Below are 25874 nucleotides of genomic sequence, written 5' to 3' on the forward strand. Positions count from 1 at the left end.
TATAGGCAGCGAATGATTGCAGTTATTTATTCCAAAGGGTGTGCAACCAAATATTAAGTTGAGGGTGCCATCAATTTTGTCCGGCCCATTTTGGGGGTTTAGTGTGAAATTGTCCAATTTGCCATTTTTTTCAGATTTTTGTTCTTATTCCAATACACACAAGAAATAAACTCGTATAACAAAACATATAGTTGCAATAATTTTCTGGAACAATTTCATGGGTGCCGGCACTTTCGATCATGACCGAATATAATAAAGCTTCTATGTGTGTGGCATTTATACTGTAGATGCTGTCACAAGAAAGCCGTATAAAACGTTCAAAGTTTTTCCTATTTTCCTCTTATTGAGTACCATTGTTTCCCTGTTTTTTCCGCTAGTCTGATAATGATCCGTGAGAATGGTGCTATTTGTATTGTGTCTGGGATGTGCAAACATTTCTTTGTTAAATTCCATTTCTTAGCTGTTGAAGTTACAAGAGCAGCTAGACTGTACATCTGAGAAATTGGAAGAGAGCAAGCAACTGTTGAAGACTAATGAGAATGGCAAGTGTTGCAAAACTGTCTGTTATAGTATTCTTCATTGGTAAATTAGGCGCAGTGTCACTTGATACTGCAGCTTTTTCCAACTCTCTTCAGTATGTCTTTTCTTCATTTTTGTTCTGCGTGTAACCCTATGTATATAGCGCTGCATAATGGCACTTCCCTTTCTAGATTATATATATATATATATATATATATATATATATATATATATATATATATATATATATATATATATATATATATATATATATATATATATATATATATATATATATATATATATATATATATGTGTGTGTATATATATATAATTATTGCTTCACTTTCTCATCCGAAATCAATGCTTTGTGTATCTTACTGCTGTCTTAATTTCTGACATTTAATTTAATTTTAATTAATCTCCAATCTTGATGAATTGGGACCTAAATGTACATAGTAAAAAAAAAAAAAAAAACGTACTAATTGTGTATCAGATTGGTTGCATAGACAAAAGAGCATTTCTTCTCCGATGATATATGCACGTGGATGCAGTCAGAATAGTTAGTAGTAAAAAAGAAAAAGTATCCGATGCGTTACAAGGTCTTACACGCACACTTCTAGGAAATGTTTTTTTCCTGCGTACAGCATCTGTTGGGACGTAATTGTAAAGTAATCTACGCTCATTAGAGTGGTTATCAACAAATCACTGCATTTCTAAAGATTTATTTTTACTTTCCAGTAATTTCCTGGCTTAACAAGCAGCTGAATGAAAATAAAATGGCATCCCTGCAAGGATCGCAGGCTTCATGTGAAATGCCTGGTTTGGTTAGAACAATGAATCCTGCGGCAAACATGGCAGCCGTTCCGAGCAGCGTGGTAAGGCCTGTTTGTCCTGTATCTGCGGGGTCCAGCTCTTCACATAGGCCAATTTCCATCGCTCCTTATGCACACTAGCTATGTACTATTCTAGATTGTGAGCCCAATCGGGGACAGTGATGATAATGTGTGCAAAACTGTAAAGCGCTGCGGAATATGTTAGCGCTATATAAAAATAAAGATTATTATTATTATGTACTGCCGAACCTCATCTCCAGAAATGTACCCATAGTATTACCAACAGGGCTTACTGTGCATCTACAACTGTTTTATTAAAAAAAAAAGATTTTAAAGGGATTAGCGAGGTCTGACCTGTTAAAGAAAAAAAATCTAAAATCAGTGGCAAGACTGCATAGATTCTGCTGGAAATGTTCCCCTTTGAATTAAAAAGGGTAAAATTCTGTGAAAAAGGGAATCTGTCAGCAGGTTTTTGCTTTGTAACATAAGAGCACCATAATGTAGGGGCAGAGATTCTCATTCCAGCAGTGTATTACTGGTTGGAGCAATTGTGATGAAGATCTCATTTTTATTTGCTGCAGATCTAGCAGCTCTCTGAATGCTGAGCCCTGTGTAACCCTCCCCCCATAACTAATTGGCAGCTTTCTGTGTATACTGTGCATAGGCAGACAGCTGCTAATCAATGGTGGAGGAGGACCTGCTGTTAGAACCTCTCTGCCCCTACATCATGCTGATCTCTGATTACGTAGCAAAACCCTGCTAGCAAATTCCCTATAATGCAAAATTTAATTGCTGAATTTGCAACAGATTTATGTACATACACAGCATAATGTCTTCTCAAATGATTTGTGCGGATTTCTCAATTTCCCAAACCCCATCCTCACAGCCCCCAACACATCATGTTTTTCCGGATTTCCTTAGTAATGCACAGGTAAGAGACCCTATGGCACTTTCTGATGCCATAATAATAATAATTCCTCCACCCATGCGATACTAAGGAAATCCTGAAACCATGAAGTGTTGGGGAGCAATGAGGACTGGAGTTGGGAAGTGCTGCCTTAGAGTACAACCATTTTTGTAAGTGATATTTTCTGATAGCAACGTCCACATTAAGGGTATGTGCACACGTAGAATGATCCTCTGCAGGATTTTTCCGCAGCGGATTTGATAAATCCGCAGGGCAAAAACTGCGCGTTTTTCCTGCGGATTTACCGCGGTTTTTATGCGGATTCCACTGCAGTTTTACACTTGCGGTTTTCTATTATGGAGCAGGTGTAAAATCGCTGCGGATTCCGCACAAAGAATTGACATGCTGAGGAATGTAAACCCCTGCGTTTCCGCGTGTTTTTTTTCCGCAGCATGGGCACAGCGTTTTCGGTTTCCCATAGGTTTACATTGTACTGTAAATGCATGGGAAACCGCTGAGAACCCGCAGCTACGGATCCGCAGCAAAATCCGCATCGTGTGCACATAGCCTAAGATAACGCCTTAATTAGCTAGCTTCATGCAAGCACCTAGAAAATTAACATCTTATTTGCCCTGTTTTTTGCAATTGCTGTTTAAAGATCAGATACAAATTCAGATTGACCAAGCATCTTCCAATTATTCTGTTTTTTTAATTGCCAGATCAATAACGTGTTTAACCTCTGAAAGTATATTTTTGTGCCTTGTCTGTTGATCTACACCGATCTATATACTAGTCTATGAGCTAATCTATTCACCATGTAATCTGTCTTTTTGCTAATCTATGTCATTTAATCTGGCTCACATGTCAATGTTATGTTACTTTTGAAAGTTAGGCTATATAATACGGTACACCTTTAGTGACATTGATTAATTGGTCGACCAGTTGTAAGGATAATTCTATCAAATATTCTTACTCCGCTCAACATAGAACTTCTTACGGCAACTATTTTACACAGACTCTAAAGCCACAGATTTAAAGGGGACATATGAGTTCTGAGAAAAATACAAGAAGATACAGAAGACTGTAGGATCTACCTTTTGCTGCTTCTGTTGTGCTGCTCCACAATATGCAGACAGCCATATTTACATTATGAAACAATCTTATATTAGAATGTATTTCATAGTTTTCTATTTGGTCTTCTTTTTGGGGGGGTTTCCCAGGAGATAAGGTCATCCTTAAAACACCACTCTATTGTTTTTGTTTTTATATTTCACCCCTGGAGTGGTGCAACTAATCTAAGTTCCCTGACCCCAAGTATTATATTTACCAGCTGTTCCCGACGCCGCTCCGGATCTTCCAACTTGTGACTGCAACATCTAATTGACCAGAAGTCAGAGATAATGTGAACAAGCTCTCAATGTAAGTCTGAGTCTTATGGCTCTTATAGACTTATATTGAGTTGTGAATTCTGGATTGTCCATCAAACTCTGGAGTGCTCCGGCAGGTCATAAACTGCTGGAGACTGATAAAAGATGAAGTCAGTAGCTGGTAAGTATAATTCTAGAGGCAAGGAACTTGGATTAGTGGCACCACTCCAGAGATGCAATGAAAAAAAATACTGGAGTGATGCTTTAAAAGGGAATATGTTAGTAGGATAAACCCTTCTAAGCCATCTACATAGCCATGCAGGCTGTAGGAAACTAAATACAAAATTCGACAAAATTCGCATGATCATATACACCCTTGGGACTCTTACACGCTTTTTCAGGTTTTTATTTTTTTGCTATAGTGTACAGAGTTTTTATTTCTAAAGTTCTATAGAAAATCTGTTTGTAGGATTAATCCTCCGAAACCAGGGGTGGACAATTCATTTTCCTGAGGGCCACATATTGTCATATATACTGTTTGAGCACACACACAGCCCCTTTATACCGCAATGCCCCCCACATAGCCTCTGCCTGATTGGCAGGAGACCCCCCCCACGTAGCCTCCGCCTGATCGTCAGGAGACCCCCCCAAGTAGCTCCCCCACATGACCTCCCCACGTCCAGCAGGAGACCCCCCATGTAGCCTCCGCCTGCTCTGCAAAAGACTCCCCACGTAGCCTCACCACGTCCAGCAGGAGACCCCCATATAACCTCCGCCTGATCTGCCAGAGACTCCCTACGTAGCCTCCCACGTCTAGCAGGAGACCCCCACGTAGCCTCCCCACATCCAGCAGGAGACTCCCCATGTCTCATCCCCCCCGTCCAGCAGGAGACCCCCCCCCCCCCATGTAGCATCCCCCCGTCCAGCAGGAGACCCCCCCCCATGTAGCATCCCCCCGTCCAGCAGGGGACCCCCCCCCCCCACGCAGCATCCCCCCGTCCAGCAGGGGACCCCCCCCCCCACGCAGCCTCCTCACGTCCAGCAGAAGTCTTCCCATGCAGCCTTCCCACATCCAGCAGGAGTCTCTCCACGCAGCCTCCCCACGTTCAACCGGAGACCCCCATGTAGCCTCCCCATTTCCAGTCAAACATCCAATAAACTTGAAATAAAACACCACATACTCCGCTCGCTCCCATTCTGCATCAGTTTTCTCCGATGCACTGACTCTTCGCATCAGCTGTCACACATATCCTCCATCAATGCATTCACCGCTGCCTGTATCCCAAGGATGCAGATAGCGGTGACAGTGGGCAGCGGTGGACAAGCTGTGGAGGATATTTTTTTAATATGTAAATGAGCTATTAAGCTCTATTGGTGGGACATAAATCTCCCCGTGAATCTGCTTCCAGAGCTTATTTTAACCAGTCTGCCATCAGACGTACTATTCCGTCCATGTGACCTGAGACTTAATTCCCATGGATGGAATAGTACGTCCATTGCGATCCGGGGAGAGTGCGGCTGATCGCGGCCGAGTGTCAGCTGATTCTCACAGTTGACACCCGGCACTAAGTGCCAGGAGTGGTCACGGACAGCTCCCTGAACTTTAACACCCAGAACACTGCATTCAAACATGATCGCAGCGTTCAAGGGCAGTCAGAGGGGCTGACAGCCCCTCTGCCTTTGGATCGGGGACCCCGAAGCATGACGCGAGGTCCAAATCGCTGCCATGAAGACCCGATGTCATCATGATGACATCCAGGTCCCCAGAGATGAGTGACTTCCTGTCATGCGCAGTGCATGTCAGGAAGTCTCAATGGTCAGTGTGCAGGGATTGCTGCGCTGACAGCTTCTATAGCATTCAGATCTGCATGCTATTGAAGCGATCAGCCTGCATAAAATGAGTGTCCCACACACAGTGTAAAAGTTAGAATGAATTAAAAAAAAAAAAAAGTTTTTTAATAATTGTAAAAATATTTTAAAAATAATAAAAAATCCATATTCTATTAATAATTATTTGCATTAAAAAAAATCTAAACCATAAAAGTACACATTTTTTTTAATAGACGTGGCAATGCTAAATAAGGCAAAAAAAACAATGCTTTATCATCATACCGTCGAAAGTGGAATAACACGCGATCAAAAAAACATTAGATCATAGCCTTACTGACCGCCATGGAAACTGAAGGTAATAGAAGGGTAGCAAAAAAAGCAGCTTTGAAGTATTGCAGTTTTGCAGTGATACTTTTAATAAGCTCTAAGTTTAATTCTTACAAAGCCATTCAAGTAGAGATCAAGTGTTTAGATGGCTCCCAAGTCTACAGTACACATTCTGCTGAGATTCTAAGGTGTGCAACAGATGGCAGTAAACGGAATCTGATGCTAATCTGAAGGAGAAATCCTTCCTTAAGAATATATGGACAGGTGTTTTAAGCAAAAAAAAATGTCCCCCAGGTTCTATAAAAAAAAAAAAAAAGATATGAAAAACTGTGCTCCGAACGTTCAAAATTCTAAGTAGAGAAACAGTATAGATGCATCTTTATTTTCTTTAAGACCATCTGTTGATCGAAATTGTACAGGTTTACACTTATCCTTAATTTTTTTTATGTGTTTATTTATGCATTACATTTTTTTCTCTTTTATAAACTGTGTTAAAACTCAGATCCATTTCTTTCTCGCTTTATTGGGGGACACCGGTAACCATGGGTGTAGGCTGCTGTCGCTAGGAGGCTGACACTATGCAAATAAAGAAGAAATAACTCCTCCCCGGCAGTATACACCCTCCGACAGGCACCAGGCAACTTAGTTTTTGCTTAGTGTCTGTAGGAGGCGGACCTGGATCTAGCACCAGATCCGCATTTGTTTTTTCATTCAGGTTTTGTGTGTGTTTATTAATCTTTTTCCCTTTTGTTTCAGATGCTTCTTTTGGGGCTACCCTGATTCCCCACAGTAAGCGACTGAGAGAGCAGTGTGGTATCACCCACATCGCACCCCCTCGGATCCGCTGGGCAGGACTTCGATTCATGTCACCCTGGGGTGTTCATGTTCGCTATCGGTGGCCAGTCCTTGCTCTGTTCCCCCCCCTCATCCCTCTCCTCGGAGTGGGCTGAGAGGAAGACGGTGGTCACCTCCAGTGTCCTCATCCCCCTGTTTAGGGGTTGACACCGTCTTCTGCGCTGGCTGAAATAGCGCGGGAAGGAGGACTTCATTTCTAGGACCCTTTCCGCGGTACAAGGGCCCCTGATGCGTTCCTCGTCTTCAGGTAGGGGGATTTTCAATCAACGATGCCCCTTCCCCCCCCCCCCCTCAACCTATCACCTCACCTCTGCAGTGGCGGCGTCAATTAGCAGGGAGCACAGGACGACGGCACCTGGTTACCTGCGCCGCACCAGTTAGCACCGATCTCCCCTTTTTTTTCAGCCGCTAGCGCGGCATGAAGCTTTCATTATTCCTGGCCCCTTCTCCTTTTCAAAATTTGCGCCCGTTTTTTGGGCGCGCACCGTTCTTTTTCTTCGGTGGGTTTTTCTGTCCCGGCTTGTCACTCCCCCAGCGTCTTTGCCCTGCGTCCCCGCGGGCACGCCTTCACTGGGATCCAGCGCCGACGGGGGGCATTTCTCTTGGGAGGTTCTCTCCCTCCCTTCTGTGCCTGGCCACGCCCACTTCTGGCGCGTTCTTCCCGCAATTCTCGGAGTAAAGCCGTCTTCCTCCTCCTACCTGGCCTCCATCGCGTGCTGCACGAGGATCCCCGGGGGGGGGGGGGGGGACACAAACAACCGCTGTTGCTGGGTTTCGGTAGGCTTGCGCTGCTTCTTCCCCTGGCCTGTACTCCTCCCGGCAGTATCGTCTCTGCTCCTGCTGCAAGTGGTTCTGTCCTCCACCTATGTCCATCCCCGCAGGGACCCCCGGCTATGTCACTACGGTCATTCACTACGCCTGCGCCCGCTGTACGAGAAAGTGGGCTTCAGGTCAGCCATCTCCTTTCTGCCCGTTCTGCGTTCCTCCTATCATGTCCGTCCCTCAGGAAGCTCCTATGTCTCGGGATGAGTGCACCCCCCTTCCCCTGGAGTGGGCTTTTGCAATGTCTCAGTCAGTGTCTGACTTGACTAAAGTGTCTCAGTCCCTGTTCCAGGCACTTGAACGTATCCCGCTTCTATCTATTGCCACCAGTGCCACGAACGCCTCACACGGCGATTCGCTTGCACCTGTCCAAGACCTTCACAGAGGCAGACTTGAAAAAAGATACAGAAAGAGGACCCTATATAGCTCCTCTTCCAGTTCACCGGATCATACTGGGATACCCCAATCTGCCCGTTCCTCCTCCTCCCTGCAGGCGGACGTCGGGTCTGGCGTAACTTCTCAGTCGGAATCTGACTCGGATGCAGATCAGACTTCCGGTACACAGAATATAGTTGATAGCCTTATTTCGGCTATTATTCAGATGATTGAGCTTAAGGAGGAAGAGACAACCTCTCAGGACATCTCCGTTTCATTTAAACAGATTAAACGTCCCTCTAGCGTTTTTCCCAATCACAAGGAGTTTGACAACACTACGTCTAGACACTGGGAGAACCCTGGTAAACGTTTCCCTGGAAGGAAACGGCTGGACGTCTTATACCCTTTTCACTCAGACCTTGTTAGCAAATGGTCCGAGTCTCCTAAGGTCGACCCGCCTGTGTCTATATTATCCTCACAGACTGGTTTGTCTATTGTGGACGCGGCATCTCTTAAGGATCCCACGGACAGAAAAATCAAGGCATTATCCAAATCAGCATTTGAGGCTTCTGGAGCCTCCCTCTGTCCTAGTTTCGCCTCTTCATGGGTAGCGAAAGCTGTGTCAGCCTGGGCCAAGACACTGCGCAGAGGCATTTTAGCCTCAGCTCCTGCTAAGCAAATGTCTGATTTGGTGGATCAGATTTCTCTTGCGGGTAAATACCTCATAAATGCCTCCCTGGATACGGCTGCTTGCTCAGCAAGGGTTAACAGTAACATTGTGGCCATTCGCCGAGTTCTTTGGCTTAAAGCGTGGAACGCAGATCCCGCTTCTAAAAAATCCCTCACTGGCCTGCCCTTTCAGGGCTCCAGACTCTTCGGCACATAGCTGGATCAAATGATCTCAGACGCTACTGGTGGTAAGAGTACCTCCTTACCTCAGTCCAAGCCTAGATGCCCCTTCAACAAGAAGGGCCCCCAGTCCTTTCGTCCCTTTTGGTCCTTTACCTCCTCAGGAAACCCCGCTCGTCAGGACCGGTTTTCCTCCCAAGGAGAACAGAGGAAACCTTCCTTCAGGCCTCCCCCGCACTGGAGAACTAAGAGCCGCTCCTCAAATCCTTCTGGACCTCGAGGCCACAGATTTTCTAATAAATGACGGGTCTCCCTCCTCCTGGAAATCCTTCCAGGGTGGGAGGCCGGCTTCTTCTGTTCTCAGAGGTTTGGCTATCGGTAGTCGACGACGCCTGAATCAGGGAGATCGTCACCTCAGGCTACAAGATAGAATTTTCTTCCCCCCAGGAAGATGTTTCTTTCTCTCTCGTCCTCCCAAACAGTCCTCCTATCTCCCAGGGCTTCTCCAGGCCGTTGATCCTCGCCTCAGGAGTTATAGTTCCGGTCCTTTATTGCGAGCAGTTTTCGGGTTTTTACTCAAACCTGTTCGTGGTTCCAAAAAAGGACGGCTCTCTCTGTCCAATTTTGGATCTCAAGCAGTTAAACCACCATCTCCGAATTTGACACTTCAAAATGGAATCACTACGCTCGGTGATCGCGTCCATGGACATTCGAGATGTGTTCCGTGGACATTCGGGATGCGTACCTACACATCCCAATTTGCAAACAGCATCAGAGGTTCCTCCGTTTCGCGATCCAAGAGCATCATTACCAGTTCACGGCTCTCCCTTTCGGTTTGGCGTCTGCTCCCAGGGTCTTTACGAAGGTCATGGCAGCGGTCATGGCCATTCTGCGTTCAAAGGGGATTCTCGTAATCCCATAACTCGACGATCTCCTGATCAAGCGTTCGTTTCGTCGGGATTGCAGCCAGAGCCTCCAGCTTACTCTGGACACGCTTATTCGCCTCAGCTGGATAATCAACTATCAGAAGTCCTCCTTGATTCAAACCCAACGTCTGGAGTTCCTGGACATGGAATTCGACACCTCTCAGGCTCAGGTCTTTCTCCCCAAGGAGAAGTTATTTTCTCTTCGTCGGGGTATCAGAGCACTAAAGGGCCCGAACCCTCTGCCTCACGCCTCGCCATGAGGGTTCTGGGGAAAATGTTTGCTTCCATGGAAGCGGTTCTCTATGCTCAGTTCCACTCTCGCCCCCTCCAGCTGGCCCTTCTGGCTGCCTGGGACAGGAACCCACTTTCCCTGGACCGCCCGCTTCGCCTCTCTCCAAAGGTAAAGCAGTCTCTCACTTGGTGGATGCTATCCACCTCCATTTTGCGCGGGAGGTCATTTCTTCCCCTCCGTTAGCAGGTCATCACCATCGAAGCCAGCCTCCAGGGTTGGGGAGCTGTCTTTCTCCACCTCACGGCCCAGGGCCGCTGGACTGCTCAAGAGGCACGTCTTCCTATCAACCTCTTGGAAATCAGAGCCATCTTCCTAGCCCTCATCCACTGGCAGTCCCTCCTCTCTGGAAAGCCAGTCCGCATTCATTCGGACAACGCCACAGCCGTGGCTTACATAAACCATCAGGGAGGTACTCGCAGTAGACAGGTCATGACGGAAGTGGCAAAAATTCTGCGTTGGGCGGAGAGCTACGTTCCCTGTTGTGAATTCTGTTGTCGGGCTCCCTCCTGTGGTCATGAATGGTACTTCGGCTGGTTCTGTCCATGGAATTCCTCTGGTGGCTGTGGGTGTTTCTGAGTTTCCTTCCACAGGTGATGAGGTTAATTCGTTAGCTGGCTGCTCTATTTAACTCCACTTAGATCTTTGCTCCATGCCACCTGTCAATGTTCCAGTATTGGTCTTGTTCACTCCTGGATCGTTCTTGTGACCTGTCTTCCCAGTAGAAGCTAAGTGACTACTTGTTTTTCTCTGGTTTGCTATTTTTCTGTCCAGCTTGCTATTTTGTTGTTTTCTTGCTTGCTGGAAGCTCTGGGACGCAGAGGGAGCGCCTCCGCACCGTGAGTCGGTGCGGAGGGTCCTTTTGCGCCCTCTGCGTGGTCTTTTTGTAGGTTTTTGTGCTGACCGCAAAGCTACCTTTCCTATCCTCGGTCTGTTCAGTAAGTCGGGCCTCACTTTGCTAAACCTATTTCATCTCTGTGTTTGTATTTTCATCTTTACTCACAGTCATTATATGTGGGGGGCTGCCTTTTCCTTTGGGGAATTTCTCTGAGGCAAGGTAGGCTTTATTTTTCTATCTTCAGGGCTAGCTGGTTTCTTAGGCTGTGCCGAGTTGCATAGGGAGCGTTAGGAGCAATCCACGGCTATTTCTAGTGTGTGTTATAGGATTAGGGATTGCGGTCAGCAGAGTTCCCACGTCCCAGAGCTCGTCCTTTATTATCAGTAACTACCAGGTCATTCCGTGTGCTCTTAACCACCAGGTCCATTATAGTCCTGACCACCAGGTCATAACAGTTCCCTCTATATCAGCCGTCCACATCCCAGGGGTGGACAATTGGGAAGCCGACTTCCTCAGTCGCCAAGGCCTCATGGCGGGTGAGTGGTCTCTCCTCCCCTCAATCTTCAGCCAGATTTGTCAGAGGTGGGGCATTCCAGACGTCGACTTAATGGCCTCCTGGGCAAACCACAAGGTTCCCCAGTACGTTTCCAGATCTCGGGATCCGATGGCCGTCGGATGCAACACTCTCGTGATCTCGTGGGCCCAGTTCCAGATGCCTTATTTGTTCCCATCCCTCCCCTTGATCCCTAGGGTTGTAAAAAAGATCAAGACAGAAGGGGTCCCTGTACTCTTGGTAGCTCCAGATTGGCCTCGCAGGGCCTGGTATGCGGAACTAGTGAACATGCTATCGGACGTTCCATGGAGACTACCGGATCTTCCGGATCTTCTTTCACAGGGGCCCCTCTTCCACCCGAATTCTCGGTCTCTGAATCTAATGGTATGGCCGTTGAGGCCGCTGTCCTGAAGGATACTGGTTTTTTCACAGCGTCATCCAGACTATGATAAAAGCGACAAAACCAGCTTCCTTGCATGTCTACCATAGATGTTGGAAGGCCTTTTTCCGATGGTGTGAGGACAACAGTCTGTTTCCTATGGTTTTTTCCCTTCCATCCCTTCTCGGTTTCCTTCAAGCGGGTCTTGATTCGTGACTTTCCCTGAGCACCTTGAAAGGTCAGATTTCTGCCTTGTCCATCCTTTTTCAAAGAGACCTGGCCTCTCTTCCACAAGTGAGGATCTTTATCCAAGGGGTCACTCATATTGTTCCCCCTTATCATCCTCCTATCGAGCCTTGGGACCTCAACCTCGTGTTAGACGCCCTCCAGTGTGCGCCTTTTGAACCGATTCGGGAAATCTCTTTCTCGCTTCTATCATGGAAGGTGGCCTTCTTGGTCGCCATCACCTTGATTAGGAGAGTGTCTGAGTTGGCTGCATTGTCCTGTCATTCTCCCTTTCTAATCCTGCACCAGGACAAGGTGGTTCTTCGACCGGTTCCTTCCTTTCTACCAAAGGTAGTTTCAGCATTTCACATCAATGAGGACATCGTCCTCCCTTCGTTGTGCCCTTCCCCGATTTATCCCTTGGAGAAATCTCTTCACAAATTGGATGTGGTCAGGGCTATCCGGATTTATCTTTCCAGAACTGTCTTGGAAGGGCGTCGAAAGGGGCTCCCTGCCTCCAAGTCCACAATTGCTCGTTGGATCCGTTCGGCGGTTCTGGAGGCATACCGTGTCCAAAACAAAAGGCCTCCTTCGGGGGTGAAGGCTCACTCTACCCGGGCTGTGTGAGTTTCCTGGGCAGTTCGTCACTAAGCTTCGGCCTCGCATGTTTGCAAGACCGCAACAGTCATCCATTCACACCTTTGTAAAATTCTACAAGGTGCATACTCAGGCTTCTGCGGACGCGAGCCTGGGTAGGAAGATACTGCAGGTGGCGGTTTCTCACTGGCCGATGTGACTCCTTGTTTTCTGCAGAATATCCCGCCCTAGGGACTGCTTTTGGACGTCCCATGGTTACCTGTGTCCCCCAATGAAGCGAGAAAGAAAGAGGGATTTTTGGTTCTTACCGTAAAATCTTTCTTGGAGCCTTCATTGGTGGATACAGCACCCTCAATTTAGGTTGCACCGTGTTGGCCAACGTGCTGTTGTTGTGGGTTGGTACATAGTTGGTGCAAAAGCAGTAGTAGGAACAAGTAAAAATTAAACAACCTGAGTTGCCTGGTGCCTGTCGGAGGGTGTATACTGCCGGGGAGGAGTTATTTCTTCTTTATTTGCATAGTGTCAGCCTCCTAGTGACAGCAGCATACACCCATGGTTACCTGTGTCTCCCAATGAAGGCTCCAAGAAAGAGATTTTACGATAAGAACCAAAAATCCCTCTTTTGTGATGCTTGTCAACAGTAATATAGTGTTTGTGTACAAATACTTTTTGCATATTTAGCAATAGTGCTGTACAATAAAGTATTTTTAAAGGAACCTGTCAGCAGGATTGTGCTCAGTAAACTACAGTGTCAGGTCAGCGCCGTTATACGTATTTAAAATGGTACCTTTATTGATGAAATCTGTCTTGTGGTTGTTTTCCGTGCTTCAGGGCGGCCTGTGGGGGGAAGGGGGTCTTTATGTGGTGCTCTGTTTAGGTATTCATCCTTATGGCTTATGACAGGTCACGGACCTGCCCCCTATTTTACCTACTGATTATAATATTGTTTGGAAAAAAAAATCACACTCCTATCCGGCAGTAAGATGATACGGTGGATAATATGCATATTTTCATTTTGTTTAGACAATCTATCGGAACGAATAAATAGAACGAAAATAAGCATATTATCTGCCGTATCAGGCTACACCACAGGCACTGAAAACTGTAAATGTAGATTAATCAAAATTCTGACTACTATCACTTTGTGGTTATAACTCTGGAACGCTTCAACAGATTCCACTGATTTTTTGTGACCTATTGTTCTTCATGATTGTGGTAAAATTTCTTTGATATGAAATTTCACAATTTTCAAACTCCATTCTTATAACCTTAAATCAAAGAGTCATGTCACTCAAAATAATAAGTAAAATTTCTCACGTCTACTTTCACATCAGCACAATTTTGAAAACATATATTTTTTTTTTGTTTAAAAAAAAAAAAGGGTTAAAAGTTGTCCAGCGATTTTTCTCATTTTTACAACAAAATTTACCAAACCATTTTTTTAGGGACCACCTCAGAAGTGACTTTGAGGTGTGTATGTTAAAAAAAAAAAAAAAAAACAGTGACACCATTCTAAAAACTGCACCCCTCAAGTTCCTGAAAACCACATTCAATAAGTTTATTAACTCTTACGGTGCTTCACAGGAACTTAAGCAATGTGAAAGGAAAAAAATGAACATTTAATTTTTTTCACAAAAAAAAATTACTTTAGACTAGTGATGAGTAGGGTTGAGCGAAACGGATCGTTCATTTTCAAAAGTCGCCTCTGTGGGGTCGGCCATGCGGTACGCGACTTTCGCGCCAAAGTCGTGTTTCGTATGACGCGCTTGGCGCCATTTTTTTTCAGCCAATGAAGGAGCGTGGGCAGAGTGATGACATAGGTCTTAGGGGCGTGGACGCCTATCGCCATGTTGTCGCTTGGGCGCTGTAGCGATTTGCAATGTGTAACACCAGCTTTTCAGTTCAGGGACGAGAGAGAGAGAGAGACTCTTTGCATTGGGTTTGGTGTTTCGACTTTTCGCCATAATCGGCCGATTTCACTCGACTTTTGAGATAGTCGGGTTTCGCGAAACCCGACTCGACCCTAAAAAAGTCAAGGTCGCTCAACCCTAGTGATGAGCGAATACACTTGTTACTCAAGATTTTACGAGCACTCTGGTGACCTCCGAGTATTTTTTAGTGCTCGGAGATTGTGTTTCTTGCCGCAGCTGAATGATTTACATCTGTTAGCCAGCTTGATTACATGTGGGGATTCCCTAGCAACCAGGCAACCCCCACATGTACTTATGCTGGCTAACAGATGTAAATCATTAAGCTGACATGATAAAAACTAAATATCCGAGGACTAAAAAATACTCGGAGGGCACCCGAGCGTGCTCGAGAAATCTCGTGTAACGAGTATATTCGCTCATCACTACTTTAGACCAAAACTTTTTTTTTTTCCCCAAGGATACCAGGAGAAAATTGACACCAAATTGTGCAATTTCTCCTGAATACGCTGATACCCTATTTGTGAGGGGAATCTGTTATGATCAGGTGACCTTGGAGCAGCATGAAAACTTTCACTGGAGTAGGTGGTAACTATACTGACCGCAATCCTGATCTAATCACCGCAACTAGAAGTAGCCGTGGGGTGTGCCTAACAAAACCTAGACACCTCGACACAGCCGGAGGACTAAATACCCCTATAGATGGAAATAGGAATTTCTACATTGCCTCAGAGCAGAACCCCAAAGGATAGGCAGCCCCCCACAAATATTGACTGTGAGTAGTAGAGGAAAAGACACACGCAGTCAGGAAACAGGATTTAGCAAATGAGGCACACACTAGCTAAATAGGAAAGGGTAGGACAAGATACTAAGCGGTCAGTATTAAAAATCCTTCCAAAAATATCCACAGCAGAAAATACAAAAACTCCACCATCTAACTAAAGATGTGGAGTGTATATCTGCATCTCCAGAGAATCCAACAAGACTGAGAAAACACTGACCCAGTCTAAGCTGGACAAGAGAAAAACAAATGAATAGCACAGAATATAAGCACACTGCATGTGTGCCACAGAAACAAAACCAGACTCTTATCTTTGCTGAATTGACAGCTGAGCAGGAGAAGCCAGAAAGTGATCCAACACTTCAGAAGAAACATTGACAACTGGAAGGGCTAATGAATCCTGCACACTTAAATATCCCAGTCAGAACTGCAATCAGTAGATACACCTGGCCAGGGCTGTGACTCAGAGACAACTGCATTCCCACCTACAACCACTGGAGGGAACCCAAGAGCAGAATTCACAACAGTACCCCCCCCCTTGAGGAGGGGTCACCGAACCCTCACCAGGGCCTCCAGGACGATCAGGATGAGCCAGGTGAAAAGGCACGGACCAAATCAGCAGCATGGACATCAGAGGCAAAAACCCAAGAATTATCCTCCTGGCCATAACCCTTCCATTTGACAAGGTACTGAAGCCTCCGCCTCAAAAAAACGAGAATCCAAAATCTTCTCAACCACATACTCCAACTCACCATCAACCAACACAGGAGCCGGAGGATCAACAGAGGGAACAACGGGCACCACATATTTCCGCAATAAAGATCTATGGAAGACAATATGGATAGCAAAAGAGGCCGGAAGCGCCAAACGAAAAGACACCGGATTAATAATCTCAGAAATCCTATATGGACCAATAAACCGAGGCTTAAACTTAGGGGAAGAAACCTTCATAGGAACATGACCGGAAGACAACCAGACCAGATCCCCAACCCGAAGCCGGGAACCAACACACCGACGACGGTTAGCAAAACGTTGAGCCTCTTCCTGAGACAACACCAAATTGTCCACCACATGAGCCCAAATCTGCTGCAACCTGTCAACCACAGAATCCACACCAGGACAGTCAGAAGGCTCAACCTGCACAGAAGAAAAACGAGGATGAAAACCAAAATTACAAAAGAAAGGCGAAACCAAAGTAGCCGAACTAGCCCGATTATTAAGGGCAAACTCGGCCAATGGCAAGAAGGCCACCCAATCATCCTGATCAGCAGACAAAAAGCATCTCAAATAAGTTTCCAAAGTCTGATTAGTTTGCTTGGTCTGGCCATTTGTCTGAGGATGAAATGCAGAAGAAAAAGACAAATCAATGCCCAGCCTAGCACAAAAGGCCCGCCAAAACCTAGAAACAAACTGTGAACCTCTGTCTGACACAATATTCTCCGGAATCCCATGCAAACGAACCACTTGCTGAAAAAACAACGGAACCAAATCTGAAGAGAAAGGCAATTTAGGCAAAGGCACCAAATGAACCATCTTAGAGAACCGGTCACAAACAACCCAGATAACAGACATTTTCTGGGAGACCGGAAGATCAGAAATAAAATCCATCGAAATATGCGTCCAGGGCCTCTCAGGGACTGGCAATGGCAAAAGCAACCCACTAGCACGGGAACAACAAGGCTTGGCCCACGCACAAGTCCCACAGGACTGCACAAAAGAACGCACATCACGCGACAAAGAAGGCCACCAAAAGGACCTACCAACCAAGTCTCTGGTACCAAAAATACCAGGATGACCAGCCAACACAGAACAGTGAACCTCAGAAATCACTCTACTAGTCCATCTGTCAGGAACAAACAGTTTCCCCACTGGACAGCGGTCAGGTTTGTCAGCCTGAAATTCCTGAAGAACCCGTCGTAAATCAGGGGAAATGGCAGAAAGGACCACCCCTTCTTTCAGAATACCGACCGGTTCTAAGACCTCAGGAGAATCAGGCAAAAAAACTCCTAGAGAGGGCATCAGCCTTAATATTCTTAGAACCCGGAAGGTACGAGACCACGAAATCAAAACAGGAAAAAAACAAGGACCATCGAGCCTGTCTAGGATTCAGCCGTTTTGCAGACTCGATGTAAATAAGATTCGTATGATCAGTCAAGACCACAATACGGTGCTTGGCTCCCTCAAGCCAATGTCACCACTCATCAAACGCCCACTTCATAGCCAACAACTCCCGATTGCCGACATCATAATTGCGTTCAGCAGGCGAAAACTTATGGGAAAAGAAGGCACACAGTTTCATTAAGGAACCAACAGGATCCCTCTGAGACAAAACAGCCCCTGCCCCAATCTCAGAAGCGTCAACCTCAACCTGAAATGGAAGAGAAACATCCGGTTGGCGCAATACCGGAGCAGAAGTAAATCGACGTTTAAGCTCCTGAAAGGCAGAGACAGCCGCAGAGGACAAATTCGCCACATCAGCGCCTTTCTTCGTCAAATCTGTCAAGGGTTTAACCACACTGGAAAAATTAGCAATGAAACGGCGATAAAAATTTGCAAAACCCAAAAATTTCTGAAGGTTCTTCACGGATGTGGACTGAATCCAATCATGAATGGCCTGAACCTTAACCGGATCCATCTCTATAGACGAGGGAGAAAAAATAAAGCCCAAAAAAGAAACCTTCTACACCCCAAAGAGACACTTAGACCATTTCACAAACAAAGCATTGTCACGAAGGATCTGAAATACCATCCTGACCTGTTGCACATGAGACTCCCAATCATCTGAAAAAATCAAAATATCGTCCAAATATATAATCAAGAATTTATCAAGATAAGTCCGAAGATATGCATGAAGGACTGAAAAACAGATGGAGCATTAGTGAGTCCAAATGGCATCACAAGGTATTCAAAATGGCCTTCAGGCATGTTAAACGCAGTTTTCCATTCATCACCCTGCTTAATACGAACAAGATTATAAGCCCCCCGAAGGTCAATCTTAGTAAACCAACTAGCTCCCTTAATCCTAGCAAACAAATCGGAAAGCAAAGGTAAAGGGTATTGAAACTTGACCGTGATCTTATTCAAGAGGCGATAATCAATACAGGGTCTCAAGGAACCATCTTTTTTAGCAACAAAAAAGACCCCCGCTCCCAACGGTGAAGAAGATGGCCGAATATGCCCTTTCTCCAAAGACTCCTTAATATAGCTCCGCATGGCAGTATGTTCAGGCACAGACAGGTTGAAAAGTCGACCCTTAGGAAACTTACAGCCTGGAATCAAGTCAGTAGCACAATCGCAGTCCCTGTGCGGTGGAAGGAAACTGGACTTGGGCTCATCGAATACATCCTGAAAATCAGACAAAAACTCTGGAATTTCAGAAGAGGAAGAAGAGGAGATTGACATCAAAGTAACATCATTATGAACCCCTTGACAACCCCAACTAGTCACAGACATGGACTTCCAATCCAACACAGGATTATGTACCTGCAACCACAGAAAACCCAGCACGATAGCATCATGCAAATTATGCAACACCAGAAATCGACAATCTTCCTGATGGACTGGCGCCATGCGCATGGCAACCTGTGTCCAAAACTGGGGTTTATTTTTAGCCAAAGGTGTAGCATCAATGCCCCTTAAAGGAATAGGGTTCTGCAAAGGCTGCAAGGGAAAACCAGAACGCTTGGCAAACTCAAAATCCATTAAGTTCAAGGCAGCGCCTGAATCCACAAACTCCATGACAGAAAATGATGACAATGAGCAGATCAAGGACACAGATAACAAAAATTTAGGTTGTACAGTACTGATGGTAATTGAACTGGCGATCCTCTTTGTCCGCTTAGGGCAGACAGAAATGACATGAGAAGCGTCGCCACAATAATAACACAACCTATTCTGACGTCTGAAACCTTGTCATTCCATTCTAGACCGAATCCTGTCACACTGCATTGGCTCAGGAATTTGCTCTGAGGAAAATGCCACAGCGCGCACAGTTCTGCGCTCCGGAAGCGCCGGTCAATCTGAATGGCCAGAGACATAGAATCACTCAGACCGGAAGGCGTGGGAAACCCCACCATAACATCTTTAACGGATTCAGAAAGACCCTTTCTGAAAATTGCCGCCAAAGCATCATTATTCCATTTAGTCAACACCAACCATTTTCTGAATTTCTGACAATACAATTCTGCCACCTCTTGACCCTGAGACAGGGCCAACAAGGTCTTTTCAGCTTGATCCACAGAATTAGGTTTATCATATAACAATCCAAAGGCCTGAAAAAAGGAGTCTACATCAAGCAAAGCCGGATTCCCAGATTCCAGGGAAAATGCCCAATCCTGCGGGTCGCCATGCAGCAGGGAAATGACAATTTTTACTCGCTGAATGGAATCACCGGAGGATCGAGGTCTCAAAGCAAAAAACAGTTTACAGTTGTTTTTAAAACTCAAAAATTTGGACCTGTCACCAAAAAACAAATCAGGAGTAGGAATCTTCAGTTCTAAAACAGGAGTCTGAACAATATAATCAGAAATACCCTGTACCCGAGCAGCAAGCTGGTCTACACGAGAAGCTAATTCCTGAACATTCATGCTAGCACAAGGCTCTTCAGCCACCCAGAGATAAAGAGGGAGGAGAAGACAAAGTAGACTGAAGGAAAAAAATGGCTCAAGACCTTTCTTCCCTTCTTCTGAGATGCATTTAACTCATTATTGGCCAGTTGTACTGTTATGATCCGGTGACCTTGGAGCAGCATGAAAACTTTCACTGGAGTAGGTGGTAACTATACTGACCGCAATCCTGATCTAATCACCGCAACTAGAAGTAGCCGTGGGGTGTGCCTAACAAAATCTAGACACCTCGACACAGCCGGAGGACTAAAAACCCCTATAGATGGAAATAGGAATTTCTACCTTGCCTCAGAGCAGAACCCCAAAGGATAGGCAGCCCCCCACAAATATTGACTTTGAGTAGTAGAGGAAAAGACACATGCAGGCAGGAAACAGGATTTAGCAAATGAGGCACACACTAGCTAAATAGGAAAGGATAGGACAGGATACTAAGCGGTCAGTATTAAAAATCCTTCCAAAAATATCCACAGCAGAAAATACAAAAACTCCTCCATCTAACTAAAGATGTGGAGCGTATATTCATCTCCAGAGAATCCAACAAGACTGAGAAAACACTGACACAGTCTAAGCTGGACAAGAGAAAAACAAATGAATAGCACAGAATATAAGCACACTGCATATGTGCCACAGAAACAAAACCAGACTCTTATCTTTGCTGAATTGACAGCTGAGCAGGAGAAGCCAGAAAGTGATCCAACACTTCAGATGAAACATTGACAACTGGAAAGGGCTAATGAATCCTGCACACTTAAATATCCCAGTCAGAACTGCAATCAGTAGATACACCTGGCCAGGACTGTGACTCAGAGACAACTGCATTCCCACCTACAACCACTGGAGGGAACCCAAGAGCAGAATTCACAACAGGAATCTATTGTTTGGGTGCACGGCAGGGCTCGGAAGGGAAGGAGCGCCGTTTAACTTTTTGAATGTAAAATTTGCTGGCATAATTAGCAGCCGTCATGTCGCGTTTGGAGAACCCCTGATGTGCCTTAACGGTGGAAACTCCCCACAAGTGACACCATTTTGGAAACCATACCCCTCAAAAATTTTATCCAGGGGTATAGTGAGCATTTTGAACCCACAGGTACGACACAGAATTTGATAACATTAGATTGTCATTCGGTTGAATATGTCGTCATTATTGTTGAGCGCAAGTGCTCGCTACTTCAGTTTGCATCAGGTGCTCGGATATGCACCGAATAGGACACATGTGGTGTTCCCATGTCATTTTTTTTTTCGGGTACAGGATATTTGCAAAATAAGATCAAGAGACGTGTCCATTTTTGATCCAATGCATGTAAAGAAGCTGCGGAGACACCATCACGTGTTTCTCGACGCAAGCAGTGAATAGCCAGGCCTTTCCCCGGGAAGGGCAGCATCCTATGAAGGAAAGCCACCTATGCCAAGCATGGTATCCATCCACAGACAGCTGTTTCGGGGGTTTTGCCCCTCATCAGTGTGGAGTAGGAATCTGGCTATTTTTGATCCAAGTCATGAATCAAAATTTACCCATACAAGTCAGTCAATGAAAACTTCTAACAGCACACATTGTCATTCAAGTGCTATCTATGTTTAAAATTAAAAGGTTTTTAATATTAGACTGCGTAGGACCGTCCCGATCTGTGTCACCTTGTCTACAGTGAAATGGCTTTCATGCTATTTTTGATACTAAGAAGCCTGAGTTATTTAAATGCACTTTTGCTTTTTATTTATTTAGTTACAGCAGGGTTTATGTTTATTTTGCTTCTTGTAGGTTTTTTATGCTTTATGGCCAATGTGAACATGCGTTTATGGGCTGCATGTATACCAAGCTCAATTTGTGTTTTTTCTATGTTTAAAATGGTAATAAGTAGAAGGATTGCACTTTTTTTTTTCTATACAAGAAAATCACTGATAAAACATGGACGGTAAAAACTGAAACGCGATCAAATAAGGATGAAAATTCAAATCACAAAGTCTCTGCCCCTTTGTGCTATGGAGCTGTAGGCACCTCTATGAGCCTTTCTATAGTTATATATTTCAAGTCACTTAATTGACTGTGTGACAGAATACCTCCGTAATACAAGATGCGATGCAACCACAATTTATTTTTTCGGCTGATTTTTATACCTGATCCAAGAGAAACGTTTACATGTGAAATTGTGGGTTTATGACATTGGAGGCATCAGTCGCTACAAAGCAGCTTTTCGAAGTCACATCTACATTAACATTTGTGCTGAACTTCAGGATTGCTGCAGATTGTTAATTCTGCTACATGACTATTGATTTGCAGGCTTGTGACCACCTTTTCGTTCCACAGGTTTCACGTTGCACAATAGATTTTTCAGAAAGCCCTGTTAGTTATATTGTCACCTTATTGGTTAAGGAAGTAAAAGATGTTGGCAGAATGTCTCAAAATTGTTTGGTTGTTTTTTTTCTTTTGCTTTTTTAGCCTCCGTTTTCGACTGGGAATGTTCCATACTATGCTTCATCGGTATCGCATCCAGTTGGCAATTCTGTAACATCTAAGTATTATTCCAATAGTCTTACGCCCGCTTTACGAACAAGTGTGCCGGCCCCCTTTGGTTCAAGGCCCGGCCCTCAGGCAGGCACTTTTTCTAGTCCCTCTTAACACTTGGGTTTTTATTATGCACTTGTATTATGGCGATTATGGGAGCACTTCACTTTACATTTATAATAACAAATGCAAAAAAACGTGCTTTTAGTTGTAATACTTTTATAAGCTAAACAACAAAAAAGTATAAATCTCATTGCACTAATGTATTTCATAGTAGGATAACTTTACTTAAAGCGTGACTCTGAGACCACATTGTATGTGTTGTCTGATTTCTCTACCATAGGTGAGATTCAGCTTAAATCTCCCAGCTGATTCCAGTCCCAGTCCTGAGCATCGACATGTCCCTTCTACATCCACTCCTATTTTGCCTCCTACCTCATGGTATGTTCGTAAGTGTGTAAATAGTGGTGTTTTTTTATTTATTTTTTAACAACGCTTCTCTTTTTATTAAAAAATAAAGTACCAAACTGTGCTGTGTGAACCTGGCGTAAGATTTGTTACTGCTGTGTATATTCTAACAGATTGCTTTCTTGATGTTTCAGTGATCCAGCTGGATTAGATATGAAATACCTTAAAAGAAATGCAAATGTTCCTGTGAAAGTACCAAAGAATGTAAATGGTGCAAGCTCAGGTCAGTACAAAGAGAAATGTCACTCTTTCATGTTCGACAAAGAGCGTCTATTTAAAAAAAATAAATAAATGTAATCCCTTCCTGTGCCAAGACACGTACTGTTATATCATAGAGCAGCTTCTGGTGTATGGAGTTGAGCCCACACCACACAAGACCAGCATTTCCTGGTCTTAAAGGCATTTGACTAGCAGTCCCTTGTCTTAAAGGCACATGACCAGTCCGAAGCTGGTCACCCTAAATTAACTCAGGAACCCTCCGCCGCCGATTCCAGCTGATACCAGAGTACCATAGTTCCCCTGGCTTCTCTGATCAAGAGATTGAAGCCCTCCGTGAACACTCTGTGGCTCGGAGTGCTCACAGGACCGATATATATGGTTCCTCTCCTACATGGGAGCCGTCGGCTAGCAGGGGCCGCAAGTATTCTAGAAACGTACAGGCGTCTAGAAAATGGAAGCTTCATTTCCTGATCTCCCTCACCAATGATTTCCTGAGAACAAGACTCTGATTTGGATCGAATATTGCCTTGGATCTGGACTCACCAGAGCTTCAGAAAAGGATGGATTTGCCTATTTATATCATCAACCAATGAGCGCTACGGTTCTACTCTAGATCACGCAGGGTCCCTCATAAGGAGACTAAACTCCCTCGCAGAGCATTTGTCATTCACCCGGACAGGGAGCGTCCGGATAAGCGATCCACTGGACAGAAGCCTCTGCAAGCGCGGTATCCTTTTTCAGCCAATATGCAAACACGCAGGGTGTCCCCTCCACTTACAGCCCCCTATGACGTGGCCATGCCTGGTCTGATTCTTAGGGGCGACGGGTCCTTTTAAAGGGCACCGATCTCCCCACACCATCAATAGACGAGCACATGGAGTGTTGCCTCCATGCATACTCTTCTGCAGCCAGGCCTAACACCGGAACCAGCCCTGTCCACCCGGTGACCTGAACTCTGTGGATGTACAGTGGCACCCTTTTTTGGCATCCAAGCACCCCCCTCTGCATCTCCACTATTTAGCAGATGATGCAAGTAGGCGGACGATCCCTCTCCACTTCCCTGTTAATAGGGTATTGGATCGAGGGTTCATCATTTTAACTCTGCACTGTCAAAAGAGAGCGGAGGTCGCAAGAAACAGCTTTTCCTGACCTTCTGGGTGCAGCCGCGCATTCTGCCACTTGGCAGATTAACTGGGTAGAGCCTCCTGTGGTTTGTCTACCAGTATTCCTGCCCGATGGGTCATCAATTAAAATTACAACAGACTGTCAGATAGCAAATCTGGTTCGGTCCATCTTGCAGCCTCCGGTTGTGTGCTCTACACTTCCTTAGCCACCGCATGGGTTGCTCGAGCAGTGGTCTCCGGGTCACATCACATCAGTAACCTTTTCCTGAAGACAGTACAGCTGGTCAATCAAAATTTCTTAAGCAGGAGACTAGCTGGTTCACGCCTCTCAGATGCAGCTAGTTGCGCGGCACGGTCAGCAGCAAATGCCATTACACCCAGAAGGGCATTATAGCTCAGAGTGTGGAAGTGTACTCTGCATGTCCCCCAATTAATGACTCGGAGAAAAGGATTTTATGGTGAGTACACAAAAATCCCTATTTTTGGTATCCACTCTACTAGCCGTGTTTTGGAGGAAGAAGGATGAATACAGCCCAAAGAACACCATCTCAACCATGAAGCATGGTGGGGGAAACAACATACTTTGGGAGTGCTTTTCTGCTAAGGAGACAGAATGATTGCACTGTATTGAAGTGAGAAAGGATGGGGTCATGTAACACAAGGTTTTGGCCAACAACCTCCAGAATTTAGTAAGCATTGAAGATGGGTCATGGCTGGGCCTTCCATCATGACAATTACCTGAAGCACACAACCAGGGCAACTAAGGAGTGACTCCGTAAAAGCATTTCAAGGTCCTGGAGTGGCCTAGCCAGTCTCCTGACCTGAATCCAATAGAAAATCTTTGGAGAGAGCTGAAACCAACAACAGCCCAATAGCAGCCTCGAAACCGGAAAGATCTGGAGAAGATCTCTATGGTGGAGTGGGCCAAAATCCATGCTGCAGTGTATGCAAACTTGGTCAAGAACTGCAAGAAACGTCTGAACTCTGTAATTACAAAGGTTTCTGTACCAAATATTACATTCTATTTTCCTATCATATCCAATACTTATTTCATTCAATAAAATGCAAATTGTGTAAAAATCATACTTTTTTTAAGATTCTGTCTCGGACAGTTGAAGTGTACCTGCGATAAAAATTACAGACCTCTCCATCCTTTGTAGGCGGGAAAACTTGCAAAATCGGCAGTGTATCAAATACTTATTTTCCCCACTGTATCATTAAAGTGGAGTTTGCGTCCACCCATTCACTTTTCATTGTCCGTTTTACAATTTAGTACATAATTATACAGTTTATTTCCTTTACCCAACTTTACATTTATCTACATTAAACTCCAATTGCCATTTCTCAGCCCACGCCTCCATTTTACATTTATTAAATTTTCCTCCTCTTTGCAAAGTTTGGCATCATCTGCAAATCTTGTAATTCTACTGTGTGTCCCTTATAAGGTCATTAATAGATATGTTAAAATGAAGAGGACCCAATCCTGACCCCTGTGGTATTTCACTGTTAACTATGACCCAATCCGAGTGTGTTCAATTTATAACTGTTCCTATCACTGAGCCACTTGTTAACCCAGTTACTCATGTGTTCTCAGAGTCCCTTTCTCCTTCTATATATCATCCTTTTTGTGTGGCATCGTATCAAATACCTAAGAAAAGTCCATGTAGACAACATCCACAGCAATGCCCTGTTCCACTCTGGAACTTACCTCCTCATAGAAGCTGGTCAGTTAGTT

General features: G+C 45.0%; 1 protein-coding gene across 2 annotated transcripts in view; it reads left to right on the forward strand.

The window, feature by feature from the left end:
- The window catches only part of LOC138674204 (spindle assembly abnormal protein 6 homolog), a 103684-nt gene that overhangs the window by 72787 nt on the left and 5023 nt on the right, over positions 1 to 25874 (forward strand). For both annotated transcript variants that reach the window (XM_069762113.1, XM_069762117.1), the window contains 4 exons: positions 461 to 542; positions 1261 to 1397; positions 22672 to 22769; positions 22931 to 23019. In XM_069762113.1, coding sequence (XP_069618214.1) covers positions 461 to 542; positions 1261 to 1397; positions 22672 to 22769; positions 22931 to 23019 — 406 coding nt within the window. The remainder of the gene's footprint in view (positions 1 to 460; positions 543 to 1260; positions 1398 to 22671; positions 22770 to 22930; positions 23020 to 25874) is intronic.

This window comes from Ranitomeya imitator, chromosome 1 (assembly GCF_032444005.1).
Source record: "Ranitomeya imitator isolate aRanImi1 chromosome 1, aRanImi1.pri, whole genome shotgun sequence".
NCBI classification, from domain to species: Eukaryota; Metazoa; Chordata; class Amphibia; order Anura; family Dendrobatidae; genus Ranitomeya; species Ranitomeya imitator.